The 18,607-nt window shown below is 46.6% G+C and overlaps 1 protein-coding gene across 7 annotated transcripts in view; it reads right to left on the bottom strand.

The window, feature by feature from the left end:
- Window positions 1-18,607, bottom strand: part of KMT2C (lysine methyltransferase 2C) — a 2,745,351-nt gene that overhangs the window by 1,209,513 nt on the left and 1,517,231 nt on the right. For all 7 annotated transcript variants that reach the window (XM_069647923.1, XM_069647922.1, XM_069647921.1 and 4 more), the window contains 2 exons: window positions 10,681-10,754; window positions 10,390-10,572 (listed from right to left, as the gene is read on the bottom strand). In XM_069647923.1, coding sequence (XP_069504024.1) covers window positions 10,390-10,572; window positions 10,681-10,754 — 257 coding nt within the window. The remainder of the gene's footprint in view (window positions 1-10,389; window positions 10,573-10,680; window positions 10,755-18,607) is intronic.

Consider the following 18,607-nt stretch of genomic DNA (forward strand, 5'->3'; position numbering starts at 1 on the left):
CGCCAGCATTTACTAAAACAGGAATGTCATGGGATCTAGTTTCTGTTGACCATTCCACTGTGCAGGTCAGCCGCATAAGATTGTGGTCACTAGTTGGCATAGGTAGAATTGATAATGACAATTCTTTTTCAATTAGATTTTGCGAAACCCAAAAGTAGTCAATGATTGAGTGAGCCTTGTTGTTCGACCATGTTTGTCTGGGTGGTTGATCTCCTGACACATGTCCATTGACCATTTGACAGTTCCGAATATAAAGCGCCCGACTCGTGCCCACGACAGACTATTTCGTTGGTCGGAGCTAACTTATATATCTGGTTAGCATGATCGTATTTAAACCATGTACAGTTTAAATCACCGGCGCAAATTATTGAATGATTCTTGTAGTTCAGTATGGCTTTATCAATGATATAAATCAATGAATCAAGGAAGGATTTTGTGTTGATTTTATTCGGGTTCCAATACCCATTTAAAATGAGCAAGTGCTTCCTTGTCCCTGTATTTTGGTTGTTTGATTGCAGTAATGCTCCTTGCACAAACGGGTTGGGAGTAAATGAGTCTATAAGTTGCCACCAGGTGTTTATCCTGATCATCATCAGTAGGCCAGAGGAAGGACGACCCTTTGCGTTTTTAATTGCTGGATTTAATAAGATCACGAATTCATCTCTGACTGGGGGCACACTTAACCATGTCTCTTTTAGGCAGATGACAAATACCTTTCCCAATTCCACGTCAAATTGATTGAATAAATGGGTGAACCCTCTAGCATTCCAAGAAAGAAATTCTCGCAAACATTCATTTGCGATGGCTGGTGGCTAATGCCGGTTTACTTTTTCGTTTCGCATGTTGTGTTTTGCGGTCTGATTCGAACGCAGTCTTTGAAAATCCGCATTATACAGGTTCCGGCGTAAATCAACACATCTTTGTTCTGCTTTGTTGAGAGCGACGTGCTCTGGACTGGACTTTGACATAGCGGAGCCGGAACTAGATGGTTCAAGTGAAATGTCGAATCCAAAGCTCAGTAGTTCATCTGCAGCATTCAAGATGGCGTTACGAACTAGAGCTGACGAGATGTGCAGTAGAACTTGGTCGCAGCATCGTTCAGTTGCATACTCCACAATTAGTATGTCATCAGACGTGATTGTTCGAAGTGAAGGAATGCAGGTAAGTAGTTTCATCACATTGCTGCGATTCAAGTTCAAGTCGTCGTCGTCGTCCTGATGGAGATTTTGCAATCTCAGTTTACAAGTCGCAAAGTTATTTCCAGATCCCAATGATGTAGAGGCCCGTGATATGTATCGTGCTGGCTTGTTTTTTTGAGAGCTAGTGTGTTTTGGATTCAGTCGTGATGGCATCTTTTCCTTATTTTCCTCAGACGTCCCTGGCCTATGATCAGGCTTCTTGTTCCTGTTTGACTCAGAGGTTAAAATCGATGCGCGTCGAGCTTGAGGGGCTTCCCAAGCCACACCAGAATTCGTTGTAGATTGTTCATTCGCTATATCATCGGAATATGTGGAAAGATCACAGATGTCGATCGTAGATCTGGGAGAATTGCTTGTGATACTTTCCAGATCAGAGTCAACTCTTTGATGCTTACTAGGAGGAACTGCATATGAGCCAAGGTCCTTTGTTGGATTTTCTCCATCCTTTATGATGTTCGGGGCGTTCAGATTAGACGTCTTGACCCGGTCAATTAGACCTGACTTGGCATCTGCAGGTACATTTCGAATAAAGTTTCGTAGTTTTGAGACCGTGTTCCTTTCCTGATTGCCTGCCCTCCTTTTTCATGTCTTGTTTGAACCAATGGTCGTTTCGAGACACTGTCAACCTTCTTTAACGTTTCCTCTAATGATTTAGCTGGTCCTTTGAAAATTCCAAAGGACATCGTAGACATCGTAGATGTGTGCTTTAAAGGTTGTTCATTCATTGGTTGACACGTTGATTGAACTGGATCTAGGTCATTACAAGGTATATCAGAGTTTATTTCGCTTGCAAAGGAACCTAGACCAGAATGAGAAGTTGTTTTAGAAGAACTAGTTACTCTTACCTTGTAACGTTCTTTCGATGGGATGTTCCTCCGACGTATTCCTTATCTTAGATAGAAATCCTTCAGCTTTGCTGGCCTCGGAAAATTTTTTCGCCAGAGGGCGCTGCGCGTCGATGATCGCCGAGTCGATGACCCTCGACGGCCTCCGTGCCGACGTCGACGTCATCCTGCCTATAAAGGCCGCGCGCAGCGTCCGTTGCTCAGTTCCGTTTTGTAGTCCCCAGTAATGTTTTTGGATTAGACTAATCACCTTGAAGGAGCATAGGCTGCAAACCCACAGGAAGTCATACTGCGGGGATGGATGGGAGGGTCGATAAGGAATACGTCGGAGGAACATCCCATCGAAAGAACGTTACAAGGTAAGAGTAACTAGTTCTTCGAAGGGATTGTGTCCTCCGACGTATTCCTTATCTTAGATAGACTCCCATAGCAGTGGTATTGTGACTGGAGGCGGGAGTAATAAAAGTTATGTTACCCTTCCAGAATGGACAGAGTGTAACACAGCCTTGCCGAATCTAGTTTCTTGACTAGAGGAGGAATCCAGGCTATAGAATTTGGTAAATGTATGTGCGGACGACCATGTGGCAGCCGCACATATATCTCGAATTGGTACCCCTCTTTGAAGGGCTGAGGATGTTGCGATACCCCTGGTAGAATGAGCCCTTAGATTTTGAGGAGGCTCCTTTCCTGCCAATTTGTAGCACTCCAGAATGGCTAAAATAATCCATCTGGAGATGGTTTGTTTTGTTATTGGAAGGCCCAACTTATGTCCTGCATAACCTACAAAGAGTTGGTCTGCTTGTCTGATCTTAGCCAATCTGCTGATATAGAAGCTCAAGGCTCGCTTAGGGTCCAGCCTGTGCAGTCTCTCTTCCTCCTTCCCCGGATGAGGAGGAGGGTAGAAAGAAGGTAATATAATCTTCTGAGTGATGTGAAACTCCGAGACTACCTTCGGGAGGAAGTTAGGCTTCACCTGAAGAACAACTTTGTCCTTGTAAAAGATTGTATGTGGAGGTTTACACGATAAGGCTTGCAACTCGCTAACCCTTCTAGCAGATGTCAATGCTATTAGCAAAACAGTTTTGAGGGTGAGAAGCTTCAATGAACAAGAGTGTAGTGGTTCAAAAGGGGCACCCTTTAGGAAGTTTAAAATTAGGTTTAAATCCCATAAGGGAACTTGAAAAGGTTTCGGGGGATAAACATTAGTTAATCCTTTTAGGTATTGTATTACCAATGGAATTTTGAAGTATGAAGGCTCCTCTGCAGTGCGCTTAAAGATTGATAGCGCTGCGAGATAGCCCTTAATTGTGCCAACCTGTAGGCCTGAATTAGCCAGGTAAAGTAAGAATGACAACACCATAGGTGTACCACAAGAAAAGGGTTCAATATTCTTTTCTCTGCACCAGCTGCAAAATTTGTTCCAACGGCAGCGGTATAGAGTTTTAGTTGCCGGCCTTCTGGCCGAAAGCAACACCTCCATAACATCATCCGGAAGGTCCCAATCCTTGTACCTCAACCTTTCAGACACCAAGCGTGAAGGTTGAGGGTCTTGATGGCTGGATGGAGAACCTGACCTTCCTTCTGCGAGAGAAGATCCTCTCTGTATGGCAGTCGAATTGGAGGGCAGATGGACATGTCTAGAAGGTCCGGGTACCACGTTCTCCTGGCCCAATCCGGGGCAATTAGGATCATGGTCTTCCGAAACCTTCTCAACCTCCTGATCATTTGAGGAATGACAGGGACCGGAGGGAACGCGTACAGAAGTGGGAACTCCCAGTCCACTACGAACGCATCTCCTAGAGCTCCTCTCGGGGGAAATTCCCTTGAGCAAAATCTGTCGCACTTCCTGTTGATACTGGTGGCGAACAGATCCACTTGAGGGGTTCCCCAAAGGGCGAAGATCTCTTGAAGGACTTCCTGAGCTATCTCCCACTCGTGAGAGACTGTGCTCTGCCTGCTCAGAGCGTCCGCTGTCAAGTTCTTCTCTCCGGCTAGGTGAATTGCCGATAGAGAGATTCCTTCCTGAATTGCCCAAAACCAGAGCTGCATCGCCTCTCTGCACAGTGGTAGTGAGCCTACGCCTCCTCTTTTGTTGAGGTAGTGCATGGCCACTGTATTGTCCGTCATTATTAGGACGTTTCTTCCCCGTACAGACGGCAGAAAAGCCTTCAGCGCTAGTCTGATGGCTCTCAGCTCCAACAGGTTGATATGTAGTCTGGACTCCGATGGAGACCAACGACCGCTGATGGTCAAGTCGTTGGCGTGAGCTCCCCACCCCGTGAGTGAGGCATCCGTGACTACTGTTATCTCCGGCCATGGTTGCCAAAACATTTCTCCTTTCAGGATGTTCTCCCGACAGGCCCACCACTGAAGGTCTCGGGCTACTTTGACCGGGATCCGAAGGAGATCTGTCATCCTTCCTGAGAACTGTGACCACTGAGTTCTCAGTGCCCACTGGAGGGATCTCATTCTCAGGCGAGCCTCCGGCACGAGGAATATGCAGGATGCCATGAGGCCTAGCAACCTCAGAAAGTCGTAGGCTGGGAGATATTGGGCATTCTGAAATCTGATGACCATCTGCAGAATATCTCGAGCCCTCACCTCTGGTGGCAAGGCTTTTCCCAGGGAAGTGTCCAGGACTGCTCCAATGAATTGGAGTCTCTGTGATGGTATCATCTGTGACTTCTTTAAATTGAGGGAGAAGCCCAGCTTGTGAAGGAAGTGGCAAACATAATCTAGTTGTCTCTGAGCCTGTTCCGAAGATACAGCTCTGATCAACCAATCGTCTAGGTAAGGGTAGACATGAATCCCTTCCCTCCTTAGACTTGCAGCCACAACCGACATTAGCTTGGTAAAGACCCTCGGGGCGGAGGTTAGCCCAAATGGCAGAACTCGAAATTGATAATGAGAGCTGCCAATTGCGAACCTCAGGTATCTCCTGTGCCTGGGATGGATCGGCACATGGAAATAAGCGTCCTGGAGGTCTAGAGATACCAACCAGTCCTGAAGCTGGAGGGCCTGAAGGATCTGAGAGAGAGTCACCATCTTGAACTTGTCCTTTCGGAGGAATTTGTTCAATTCCCGTAAGTCTAAGATGGGTCTCAGTCCTCCGTCCTTCTTCGGTATTATGAAGTAGGGGGAGTACCAACCCTTGTTCCTTTCCGCTACAGGTACCAGTTCTATGGCACCTTTCTCTAGCAGGTCTAAAACCTCCTGCAAGAGGAGCGGATCTGGAAGCTTCAAAGGGTTGTTCCCCGGTGGATGACTCTGAGGGATATGTAGGAAGGGCAGGCAGTAACCTTGGGCCACTGTCTCCAGAGCCCAAGCATCTGACGTAATAGCCTGCCATTCCGTCAGATGGTGAGTTAACCTGCCCCCTACTGGTGTTCTGTGAGGGGAGACCTCAGAGTGGTTTTGAAGCGGCTGATGCAGTTGCCGAAGGTAAAGTGGCTCCTGCTCCTGCGGGTGCGGCTTTCTTTCCCCTACCCCGTCCACCACGGGTAAATCTTCCTTGGCCTCTTTGAGCCGGTCGTCCCCTGCCCCTTCCATATGAGGAATAGTAACGAAAGGACCGTCCTCTCCACGATGATCCCGAAGGACGAAAGGTATTCTGACGGATAGCAGCTCCCAATGACTTGGCTGCTGCCTTGGACGTTTGCAGTTTCTCCAAACTGTCATCCGCCTTCTTTCCAAAGAGGGTAGAACCGTCAAAGGGCATATTCAAAAGCCTGGTCTGCACGTCAGAGGCAAAACCAGACTTCCTCAACCACGCATGCCTGCGGATTGTGGTACTTGCCGCCATGGCCCTGCTGATACTGTCAGCAGAATCTAGGCCAGTTTGTAGGGTCTCGCACATCGCATCTTTACCATCCCTGATGATGTTTAAAAATGCGTCCCTTTCCTCTCCTTCTTGGAGGCAGTCAGCCGCTGATGAAGCGCACTCCCAAAGGGTGTGGCTGAACCTAGCGAGCGTACAGGTCGCGTTAATAGACTTTAACGCCATGCTACAGGCAGAAAAAACCTTCTTAGCCATGGCATCATACTTTTTGTCATCCCTATCCTGCGGAGCAGTGGGGTATGCAGATGTGCTGCCTGATGAGGTTGCAGCCTGTACAACCAAGCTCTCAGGAGTAGGGTGTTTTGACAAATATTCAGGGTCAGAACTAGCCACCCTGTATTTTGTTGACAGTTTTTTATTTACTGCCGGGATAATTTCTGGCGTTTCCCAGTTTGTCAAAATCCTTCTCTGTAGAGCAGAGTGAAATGGAACCACAGGATCCTCCTGTGGGCCCTTGTCCAGTATGTCAGTGAGGTCATCCTGCTGAAAGGCAGGAGAAGGTGCAGACCAACCCATAAATTCTATGATTCTAGACATCAGAGCTCTATATGGAGTCTCCGCATGTTCTCCTGGGTCTGGTTTGATAAATTCTGCTTCAGGAGAAGTGTCCAAGCCACTAGCTTCCTGAAGTGCATCCTGAAGATTTTTTAATCTTCCTTCCTCAGAGGCGAAAGTCTCTGGCTCTGGTGATGTGGTCCTCTGTAAATCAATATCTTGGTCTGAATCCTCCCTTTCCTCAAAAATCGAGGTTAAAGGGGGATACATTGGTTTTTGGAATGGTATAAACCCCATTTCCAATGCAGAAGGAGCCATCATCACAGGCCTTGAAAACGTCGATGTCGTCGACACCGACGTGAAAGTACTCGAAGGCGCCGTGAAAAGCGTCGAGAAATGTGTACTAGGCCTCGAAGAACTCGAAAGGATCGGAGTCCTGCTCGAGAACGACGTCGACGTTCTCGGCGTCGAGTCGGAGGTCTTTTGTCTAACCGTTGGCTGTGGAGTAGCCGTGGTTCTTTCCTTCACCGGCGTCGATATCGGCGTCGACGTCGGCGTCGACTCGATCGACTGATGCGCCGATGAATCCTTCGACAACGGCGTCGATGGCGCCGACCTCTGTTTCGAAGGAGTTTTCGACGATGGCGTCGATGATGCTTTATCTCCCGATGGCTCGAGGCGCTTTCGGGTTGACTTTTCCGCCGGGTACTGCGACTCGCGGCGTTTAGATTTTTTGGGTTTTTTACCCGGGGTATCACCCTCAGCTGTCTTCGAGGGGGACGATTATCTTGACGAGAACTGAGCAACGGTGTTCCGAGGCACAACGAAGCGCGGAAAAACGGAACTGAGCAACGGACGCTGCGCGCGGCCTTTATAGGCAGGATGACGTCGACGTCGGCACGGAGGCCGTCGAGGGTCATCGACTCGGCGATCATCGACGCGCAGCGCCCTCTGGCGAAAAAATTTTCCGAGGCCAGCAAAGCTGAAGGATTTCTATCTAAGATAAGGAATACGTCGGAGGACACAATCCCTTCGAAATCACCTTTGATGTTAATTTTATTTCAGGTCTATTTATAGACCGTTCTTGTGAATTATTTGGGTCCCGAGTCGTGGGTTCAACAGTGAGGGTTGAAGTTACATCAGATCTTCCCACGCACAATAGGACAGTTGGTCGAGATTCGGTTTTAGAATTCGTCACAGCAGACGAATGTCGCATCCACTTCACTGCCTCAAGTAAGCCGTCAGATAAAGAGTCGTTTTGACAATGATGGCGTGCAGCAAGATCGCTTAGGCATTCTTGCAACCGCAATGTTCATTGAGCTTCCTGCGTCAGCCGAGCTTGTAAGAAGTTTGTGGCTGAGTCAAAACTGTCCATCTTTTCTTTTAATGAAATTATAAGTGAGGTCTGATCCTTATGAGCCTCATGAAGGGACTCGTACATCTTCAAGAACGGCAAAAGAGCTGCAGATGAAGCAGCCAATACATTATTGTATATCTGCATAGCAGCGGCTGATGAGAGACTGGGTTTCGACTCAACACCAAGCTTGTCTGCTGAATTTGAGTGAATGCTGTTTGCCGATTCTGACTGGGGATCAGATGTTAATAATGAATCCCCAGTTGCATTCATTGAAGCGACTTTCGATGAGTGTAATTGAATTGAACGTGTTCCCCTGATTCTTGGTACACACACTGGAGGTGTCTTGTGATGTTGAATGCGAGATTTATGTGACAAGTGGCTTGTTTCCTGGGTTACTCCATCATTGGAGGCACAGTTGATGCCTGTTGGTTGACCGGTCAAAATGAAATTTCCCGTTAAGACGTCCCTCTGCACCCCACAAGATGATTCCGAAATTTCATTGCTGGATTTGAGGTTGCGATGAAGTGAATCAATTTGAGGTCTTTGATCTACACGAACGGATACTGAACTGCTCGTTTGTTTCATAACGTTGTCTTTCTCAGAAAAATAGGGCCGTGGATATGTGAATATAGCACATGTCGGTGATTCTGTAATTGTTTTTGTTATAATTTCTCGACGTGGCACTACTCTTAGTTCTTGGTTATCAGAAACCAATGTCTTTTGCTCAAGATCACACAGTTCAGGGTAGTTTTCGGTAAAGTTTGTGGCACAGATTCCGGACGAGGTTGGTTGGTAGAAAAGTTAGTTCGAAGAGAAGAGAAGGACAAGCCCTCGGATTGGAGAAAGATTTCAAAACACTTTCACCGCAGCTGATCGAAACGGACAACCGGATTTGCACAGTACCTGGAAACGGAGAGGGAGCTGTAGCTGAGGCGGACGTTTCTGGTGGCTCCTGCAGGCTCACAGTTCCTGAAGCGACTGTCGGACTGACACGAAGTAGGAAGACTGGAGGGTCCTGCGCCACCCAGGGAAGAAACCAGCAACAGAGCAAATCAACAAATAAAATGTGCGCTCCTCAAAACTCAAGTAGGGTCCGACCTTCCTAGCAATCCAGCCCACTGTAGCTCTGTACAGCGAATTCGACCAGAGGAGGGGTCCTGGTTGGTCCCACCAGCGCAAGGGAAGAGGTTTCCTGGAGGATCTTCTCTGTCGTTGGATTTGGAGATTCAGACCTGCAGCAGGGCTTCATCGGGCGGTTCAGTTGTGGTAGGGGTCCTCTTCTTCCAGTTCCTCGTTAGTGCTTTCGTTCCAGTGGTGACTCTGCTCTTCCAGTCCCAAAGACCTTCTTTTTATGCAGTTTTCCCCCATTCATACAGCCTGGTTGTCAATCACACAGCAGGGTGGCTGGCCTGGCAAGGCCAGTCCCCTTAGCCAATCAGACAAGAGTGCGACTTGGGTTGCTAAGGCAACCCATGGCAGGGGTCCGAAGATCCCTCCCTCACATCTTGCCCCTCTAGACTATCAGGCGCCTTAAGGAGGGCTTCTGTGCAGAAGCCCGTGAAAAGACAGCGAACAAAGGAATCATCCCCGGTTTGGTGCGCAGGGAAAAACACGAGAAAGACTAACAAAAAGAAATGGCGAATAAACACAGCAGGAACCAAAATAAAATGTATTTGGTCAGGCGGGTTTATGTTCGAGACTACTAGAATAGCCTGGAACAATACCACATTTATATAAGATAATATTGGTAGGAAAGTTAGGGTAGTTACCACTGCCAACAGCCAAGTCTTAATGTTAAGGGAGCGAAACGAAGGCTCCAAGAGGCACAGCCAAAAAGGGATAAGAATTAACCCTTCCCAATACTCCATGTAAGATGGGATGTACTGGGTCTGTGGTTTAAAGTGACTATATAAAGTTAATGGCAACTTTACATGTTTCTGTAGGACAGGGGTCAGCCCGAGAAGAATTGAGTCAGTGGGAAGTCTCAAAGACAACCCTGTGTCACTGCACTGAAGGTGCTGTGTAACACACCAAAAGTGGTGCACATGGAGTAGGTGAGGCTCCAGTGCCCAAGATCACACAAAAAGTGAAAATACACACAGCAAAATGCATCTAAGAGTGGGAAAAAAGGCTCACACTCTTATCAGGTGAAAGAAATAAATCCTAGAAATCGAGCAAAGCTGCTGGGGGATTCTTTAGGTAAGGGAAATTAGCCATTTATGAGAATTCTCCCTAACAGGCATACAATACCACAAGACACCTGGGAGTTCCTCTAGAGCAATATACCAAAACTAACTAGAGCTATACAACTCAGGGAGATGTGTTACAAAGTGATGGTTCAATGGCAATACACCCCTGATTCACAAGATGTATGCCTTGAGTTTGCCTCAATGTTGGTGAGGAAGTACAGATAGACCAGACTGGGCTCATATTTGGTGGAAATGCCCAGGGATCACATCATTCTGGGAATCAGCGAACATACGATTGGAAGAGATATTCGGTAACCAGATGAAAATTGGGAGGAAGGAATGCTTTCTGGGGCTATGGGATCCAAAATTGAAAATGCCAATAAAAACTATTGTTTTAAAAAGCTTTGCAATAAAACACTAAATACAACCCTCAACACACAGGGTAAAACACACCAAGCACACTCACCTGTCTAAATTTCCATTCCTGTTCATGTTCAGACTCTCTTTGCCTTAAGGGATCCTTAAAAAGATCAGAGTCAACACGAGAATTGGGATCGACAATCTCCTGCTGCTGTTGTCTTTTCATCGAATCATTTGACAGCTGTACTTTGTTAATACGCAGAGCCGTCCTGTTCTCTCTGGCTTTTTGCTTGGAAATAATGAAAAAACTGTTAGGTAAATTCATATCTGTTGTGTAAACAGCAACATGATAGCAACATGATACTTTATGAGCCCACAAAGAAGAAGTTATGCATACCACATATGGTGCCCTCTCCTGAGAGCTGGCTTTTCTCCAAAGTTTAGCAATCTGCTTCACTCTTGTAGACCAGTCTTCAACAGAAAGAAAGCACCGAAAATGTGAGTTTACAGCAGTTGAATGCCTGAGTGTGCTTTAGAGGTCACACATTTGAAAGGTAAGAATATATATAATTGCCAATAACGTCAGTTCCCCATATAGCAGGTGTGAACGATCCTTCCACCAGAGTTACTTTCAAATTCCAAACTCATCAGTTGCGTCCAAAGACAACCGACATCATCCACAAAACAAACTGACCCAACCAAAACCATAAACCCTTTTGAATCACGCCATGTTCTCTGGCTGTACTCGAGAACGTTTTCATTTACCAGATCTGCCACAAGAAGACATCAGGCGCTGTAACATAAGTACTAGAAATTATATCTTATTGTTGCAGAATCAGTACATTTTCAGTCCTACACTGTGAAATGCTGGAAGGAAGAAAACAGATATGACCCCTCATATAACATGGTAAACTCAAGAATGTTACTGAAACAAGAGACAAAAGTTAAGGCTCTGCCTGGATTTCCTTTCTTCCTTACATAATACTACTTTAATTGGCTATGCTATTTTTTTTATTTAGCATTTACAGTAAACAGTCACATTTCTATACATGTCACTTTACCAAATGTTTTTACAAACAAATGAAAATCACAAAATCATCATCAAAATCCAAAACAGCAATCACATAATCCACCAGATCCAATCCCAAAGTAAGGGGCAAAATCAGATGGATTGATCAGAAGAATTGCAATCTTTTTCCAGAAGACTGTCAAGTAGACCATACATACTTCGTGGGATCCCTCCATATAGAGTGACCAGAGTTCATTGGCAGATAGGTCCATTCTCAGACCAGCTGATCTAAGTGAAGCCTCTCGTAAAGGCTTCACAGAGGAGCACGTTGCCAGGAGAGTTTTGCTGATTCCAGTACAGTGTCCTCACACAGTCTACATACAATTCCTGGAGTGTCTGGGGATTTTTTGACATGCCACTAGTATTTCCAGTGCCCTTACTTCATTGAATTTGACTTTTAGATTTTCCCACACCAGCGCGTTACCCAGAAAATGATGAATATACTTAGGAAAATAGTCCCTAGTTTGAATATACTCGAGGGAAGAAGCAAAGCTTTTATTGGCCAGATTCACAATCAGTAGGTCCTTGCTACTAGCTCGTAAAATAGATTTCAATGTGTGCTTTTACTTTCGAAGCGACATTGCTACAATGTTTTCTGGCAAAAAGCCAAGCCATTTTTAAGTAACGGATTTAATAGTTGCAATTGGTTATTACTTTGCTTGTTTTTTCTTCAATTGCTTTGCTACATTCCAGTATTCAGTTTTTAATTTAACTGTTATAGTAACTGTAGAGTGTTGCTGCTCTGTCCGAGAGCAACCAAAAAGTGAAATTGTAAATAATAGTATTGCGTGTTTAGGCAGGGTTTGAAATTGAGGGGAGCTGGTAGCTATTTAGTTCCTGTTTATAGCCTAGAAGGGCCTGGGTAGCTTAAGACCAATGGTTATCAGGAACTACTTTTGGCTGCCCAGGCCAAATGATGCTGAACGAACACAACTATGTAAATTGAGCTGTGCATTTGGGAAAATCTATAAAACATTGGGATACTTATATATTGCATTTGAAGCATAAGGGGTAATAAATGGATAGATTAGATGCGTGCATTTTATGTGGAAGTTAGATTTGCGTAGCACTACGTACTAGCTCCTCGTTCCCCAGTGTATCTGGTTACTGCTGGATACCCAGGAGCGGCTTGTAGCTCCTTCTTAGTCAACCATAATTCTAAGCCCTTTTTAGGTTAATACTTACCCGTGGTTTTTAATTGCTAGTAGTTGTCCAAGGCCTAAAAATATGACAAACATTACCTAGCAGTAGTCTTTCTGATGTTGGTACATGCTTAGATTTGCATGCTTTGCATAGACCGCCAATCTAGTGGTTGTTGCAGAGTATTATATTATTTGTTTTTGAAGTCGAAAAAAGGGCGGTGACAGGCTGTTCCTGTACTACTATCCCAATCAATGATCCTTGATGCATCAGCATCCTCGGATTGTTATTTTTCTGACCTGAGGTTATATAAAGTCTAAATGGACTTCATGTGTGCTGAAAGTGTAATAACAATAAGGAAAAGTATCACTCCTTTTCTATACGCATTGACAATAAAACATACGTTTTTCTTTCTACATAGAGTGTTTAATTGTGCATGCTGTTTGTTGTACTTTCAACCACGTAGAGGAGAAAAAGGATAGGCACATGCCAACCTAAGCAGATACAAGCAACAGAAAGATGACTGATCGGAAATGTTGGTCTTCTGAGAATTGTGGATATGCCTATAAACACATGCTTTGCATAGACCATCAAGCAGTACTCAACGAAGGTGACGGTTGGACTGAAGGAACAGTAACAAACTTTGTATCACTGGCTGCCCCACCTGTGAAAAATGTCTAGCCCGAGTGTCAACACAGCAGTGTTGTGTAAAGGTGTGCACTGAGCTCCATTTGCTGCTTTACAAATCGCTTAAAGTGGAACGCTAGCAATGAAGGCTGCCATAGCTCCTGCACTACATGTAGATGTAGTCACTCAATGACTTCACTGCAGCTTTACAGGTCTGCAACCTCTCAAGGCTTTCGTCAGCCTTGCTGCCAAAAAGATGTTCACCATCAAAGGGCATGTTGAGGAGCCGGGCTTGCACATCCGGAGCAAACCCCGACTTCCGCAACCACGCAAACCTGCATATCACGGTGCTCGCCGCCATGGACCGGCTGACACAATCTGCCATGTCCAGACCCGACTGAACGGACTCACACATGGCATTCCTTGCCATCCTGCACAATAGCAAGAAAACCATCCCGTTCCTCCCCTTCGGGAATATGATCAGCCGCTAACGAAATACAGTTCCACAGAGTATGCGTGAAACGTGACAAGGTACACACGGAGTTGGCTGCCTGTAAAGCCATACCCCCTGAAGAAAACACTTTCTTCGCCCAGCCCTAAAAACGCTTGTCGTCCCTATCAGGAGAGATGGTAGGATACGACGCCTGCTTTGCTGGGCCGTAGCCGCCTGCACCACCAAACTCTCCAGAGTGGGGTGCGTGGTCAAGTAGCAGAGGTCGCTACTGGCTGGGCGGTATTTTCGCAGCAAAGACTTGCTCACTGCCGGGAGACTCTCCGGAGCAGTCCAAGCTGCTGCCACCCTTCTCTGCAAGGCTATATGGAATGGCAGTACCGGGTCAGTTGGTGGACCTTGGTCGAGGATATCCGTCAGGTCATCCTGCAGAAAATCCACTGGTGGTGCAGACCACCCAAAGTATTCTGTGACCCTCGACATAAGGCGTCGGTACGAGGACTCGGCATGGGTGCCAGGCTCAGACCTACAGAACTCCACCTCCGGAGAGGTGTCCAGACCACTTGCGTCGTGCAACGACTGTCGCAGGTCATCAATCTGGCAATGCCCAGACAAAATCTTGTCAGGTACCTCCTCAGGAACCGTATATTTCTCAGACCCTTCATCCACCTCAGAAATATAATCCAGAGGCTGGATTGAGGGCACAGAAAAAGGGACAATGACATTTTTTGCCTTGGCCAGAGCCTTTCTAGGGGGTTCCACCGTACCCCGGGGTACCTCCGACAAAGCAGCCCCGAAAGGTGTCGATGGAATCGGCATCGAGCGTGGAGCCGACGGCTTCGACACAGTCCTTGAGGGCGGAGTCCCGAGTGTGTCCTTCGACAGCCTGGGCGCCGAAGGTGTCGACGGCTTCCTCGGAGGACGGAGCCTCGAGATAGTCCCTCGACAACCTCAGCGCCGAAGGCATCGATGTCTTCTTCGAAGACCTCATTGGCTCCGACGGTCTCGAGGGCGTCGAGGACCGGGACCTGGAGCGGATATGTCTAGAGCGACCATCCTTGTCTGACCGGGACCTCGAAGGTGCCCGGTGATCGCGACGACCGCTCGAGCCTGAAGGCGTGCGAGTGGCGTCTCTAGCACGGTCACGGCCGGCGTCTTTTGACGGCGCGGACGGAACAGAGCCTTGCGACTGAAAAATTGCCAACATCTCCTGCCGGAATGCATCCCATTACGCAGGAGTGGAGTGCTTGTTGGAATAAGCCACCCGCCAACGGGCGGGGTTCTCGGACGAAGAAGGCGACCGATGCCGGCACTTCCGTGAGCGCCTAGAGGAGGCAGAGGAATGGCAGTACCTACTCCTGGACCGAGACCCCCCCCCCGGACATATGCAGACGATGCAGAGAGTCACCCCTCGAATCGTCAGTCGAAAGCCCAGTAGATCTCAACTTCTGGGGCTTGGCCACCTTACCTACAGAAAGCTTCTTTTTATGCTCCCGCAAGACCTTCGATGTAAGTGACTGGCAGTCTACACAGTCATCCGTTTCGTGGTCCTCACCGAGGCACCAGAGGCAGGCATCGTGCGAATCCGTCAACGACATCTTAGACCTGCAGTCCCGACACTTCTTAAAACCCAGCCGCGGGGTGGAAGAAGACAAAGACATCAAGGAATTAACAACGAACAGGTTCGAAGAACCGAAAGAACAGAACTCAGAAGAACCTAGGCGTGCCGAGATCTCCGAAGCGAACACGTTCGCTGAAAAAACAGAACTGAGGCTACGGGCGTCGTGCATCCTACTTATAACATCCGGTGATGTTGGCTCGACGGAGGCCCTCGAGGACAGCGTATCGACGTCATCGATGCAGGATGCCGAAAGATTTTCCGAAGCAGCACAGCTGTGGTGATTACTGTCATAGATCTGGAATACGTCGGAGGACCCAATCCCCCTTGAAAATGTATTTCAACATTAAGAAAAGTCAGAGGGACTTCTCAGTGGCACTGCAGAGGGTGATGTGTGTCACTATGCAAAAAGTAGATGCCTATGTAGTTTACCAGACTCCATTAAAACAGTAAGAATTTAAAATTCCAGTCAGTGAAACAGAAAGAAGTGGTAAAAAGGGCCACTCGCTCAGGAGGTAAAAATCAAAAAAGTCCAGACTCCAGCATAAGTGAGGTTAATTAGCATAGAAACTAAAAATTATCCCCAATAGACGTGATTCGCACGGTCAATCTTCTTCACGGTCTGCAGTTCCGCACTCGGACAAGGGGGTCTGGGCGAGTTGGATTGGATCTCTGGAGTATCCTTGAGGGCTCAGCAAAGATTTGGACGGATTCGGCTGTCCATGACGATGTACTCGAAACGGACAGTAGGTCTCCTGGCATTGGGGTTTGCAGCTCTGGAAAAACACAGGACCTCTGGCGATGGCTCAAATCAATGTTAGTCTTGGGACTGGTTGTTTCCACCAGCCAAAGGGAAGGAGTTGTCCTCCTTGGAGCTCCTCGGTAGCACAGAAAACGGGGCCAGGGCAGCAGTGGTCACTTCACAGTGTTGCAAAGGGTATGCAGGCATCTCTGGTCGTCTTCTTCGGTTACTTCAGCTTGCAGTGGTCAACTTGCTTTTCACTTCAGGAGCCTCACCTTTTATACAGTTCCTTCACACACTCCTTTGCAAACTCTCAGCAAATTTACAGAAAGGGGCGTTTGCATGTCCAATCAAGACAGCCAGGCTACCAGTGGGAGCTGGTCTATTCTGGACTCCTGCCCCACTTCCTGCCTGGCCAGATACTCTGGAGCCTAGGCGCGGACACCCAAGGGTTCCCACTAAAGGCAAAACACACACACACTGACCTACCCCCTCCCAGAATGGTAGAAGGAGGGCTAACCAAGAACAACCACACTAGTAATGGCGAAAAAAGAAGGGAACAATTTGGAACTTGGGTGCCCCTATTGTGCACTACCGAGGCAATAGACATAGCCTGCGGTAAAAAGCTTACACAATAGTTGTTAGAACACGTCCAGTGCCACCAGCTAGGAGATTGTCTATGTGACTAAAAAGTCACAGGTGCAGAGAGAAGGGGGATACTACGTATCCCTTCGGCACTCCACATAGGGTGGTGTGTGCCAATCTCTCTGACTAACGTTTTGGGAGAGATACTAAGCATCTCTCCATATTCAAGAACTGTACTTACTCTAGGCTAAATAATAGAATCTGAAAAGGAGGACCCGGAGGGACCCCAACAACACTGCCCATAAGGAGCTGTGTGCTGCAATAGTAAAATACAGATGCCTTTAAGAGTTATGGAGAAGACTAGACACCATAGAACAGGTAAAATACAAAGAACAGATTTCCAAAAGACAGAGTCCATAAGAATGAATTCACGATTAAAGAAAAAGGTCCAGAAGTCCAGCAAAAAGTGCTTGGGGTCTCTCTAGGAGACGGATGAATAATAAAAATGATCAATCTCACTAACACTCCCCATTGAATGAAAATGTGTTTGAGTACATTTGAGTTCCACTCCCACTCGTGCTCCAGCAATTGTGCTCTGCTTAAGCTATCCGCTAGACCGTTGTGTTCCCCTGGAGCATGTCGAGTTTGGCGGTGTATTTACTGTTGACAACAACACTTTCAAATTCTTTGAGCGAGTTTTGGCAATTTTGGGGCATGTGATCCCTCCTGTTTGTTGGTGTAAAACATGGCTGCTGCACTGTTTGGTGCGATAAGAACATTCTTCTCCTTTAGATATTGCTGGAAAGTGTTTAGCACCCTGTGTACAGCTAGAAGTTCCAGTATGTATATGTGTTGGTCCATTAGTGGGAAGGACTGTGTCGCTTGAGCTGGTAGGTACCCGTTACGGCTGTGTCTGTTGTAATGGCTAGGTGACTTGGCGGACTACCAAAAGGTTTTCCATTTTGCACACCATCTTGGAGCCAAACATTCCCAAGATTGTACCATCCCCTTTGCTTGAGAACACTTTCACTAGCCATTCTTGTAAAATACACATTTTATTCTGGCGTGTGGCACGATGAAAATGCAAGAGGCAATCATGCCTAGCAAGCCCATTACCTTTTTGACTCATCTTATCTGCCGACTGGCTACATAACAGGGGATCTGGTTTACTAGGTTTTGAACACTCACGTTGGAGGGGAAAACTAGTGTTGCTAATGGCCCCTAAAAATAATTTTTCCTGGTTTGGGACAAGGCAGGATTTCTTTTCATTGATTGAAAACCAAAGTTTGTGTATAAGATCGATTGTGGCTTGAGGATTTCTGAGACATACTTTTGGATCTTCCCCGGTTATTAACTAGTCGTCCAGACTAAATTCCCTGCAGAGGCGTGCCGAGACCATTGCTACTACTATCGTGAACCCTCAAGGTGCTGACAATTCCAAAGGGAGTACCTTGAATGGATAACGAACATGACCTAGTTTAGGCACATTCAATGTGCTGGGGGCATTACAATATGAAAATATGGATCTTCCATATGCAATGTTGCCAGAAAATCATCCTCCTTCAGAAGGGGAATTACCTCTTGTAATGTTGTCAATCTGATCCTTTGTGGTTTTACATATTTGTTTCCTGGTCTTGATCTAGCACTGCCCATTCTGTTTTGTATTTCTTTGGCATAAGTGTTAGAACTGAATTGTTATAGGAGACCAACCTAGTTTATAGTGACAGGTACAACTCCGGGAGCTGTAGTCAAATACGTTCAAGGCAGCTAGGCAAGTGGGCAAGGCCAAATCTAAGAAAGGGTGAGCCTGTTAAGGGGTCCCCAATGAGTCCACACAGTGAAGAGTCACTGAACACACTTAGATATGCCGTTATAAAAACACTATGTATGGTCAAACACTACTATGAAAAATGACTACTACCATGAGGTATCACACAATACTCATAATTAGATACATCTATATCAGTCACTGCAGCAGGTCAAAAAACATTACATACCCCTATAAAGGAAGGGAAGTATTAGTACATAACACTACTGGTCCACAGAAATACACTAGCTTCAGAAATCCATCCCAAGGTTGTATGGGTGTTCC

Source organism: Ambystoma mexicanum, chromosome 2q (genome assembly GCF_040938575.1).
Source record: "Ambystoma mexicanum isolate Mex_15411 chromosome 2q, UKY_AmexF1_1, whole genome shotgun sequence".
Lineage (NCBI taxonomy): Eukaryota > Metazoa > Chordata > Amphibia > Caudata > Ambystomatidae > Ambystoma > Ambystoma mexicanum.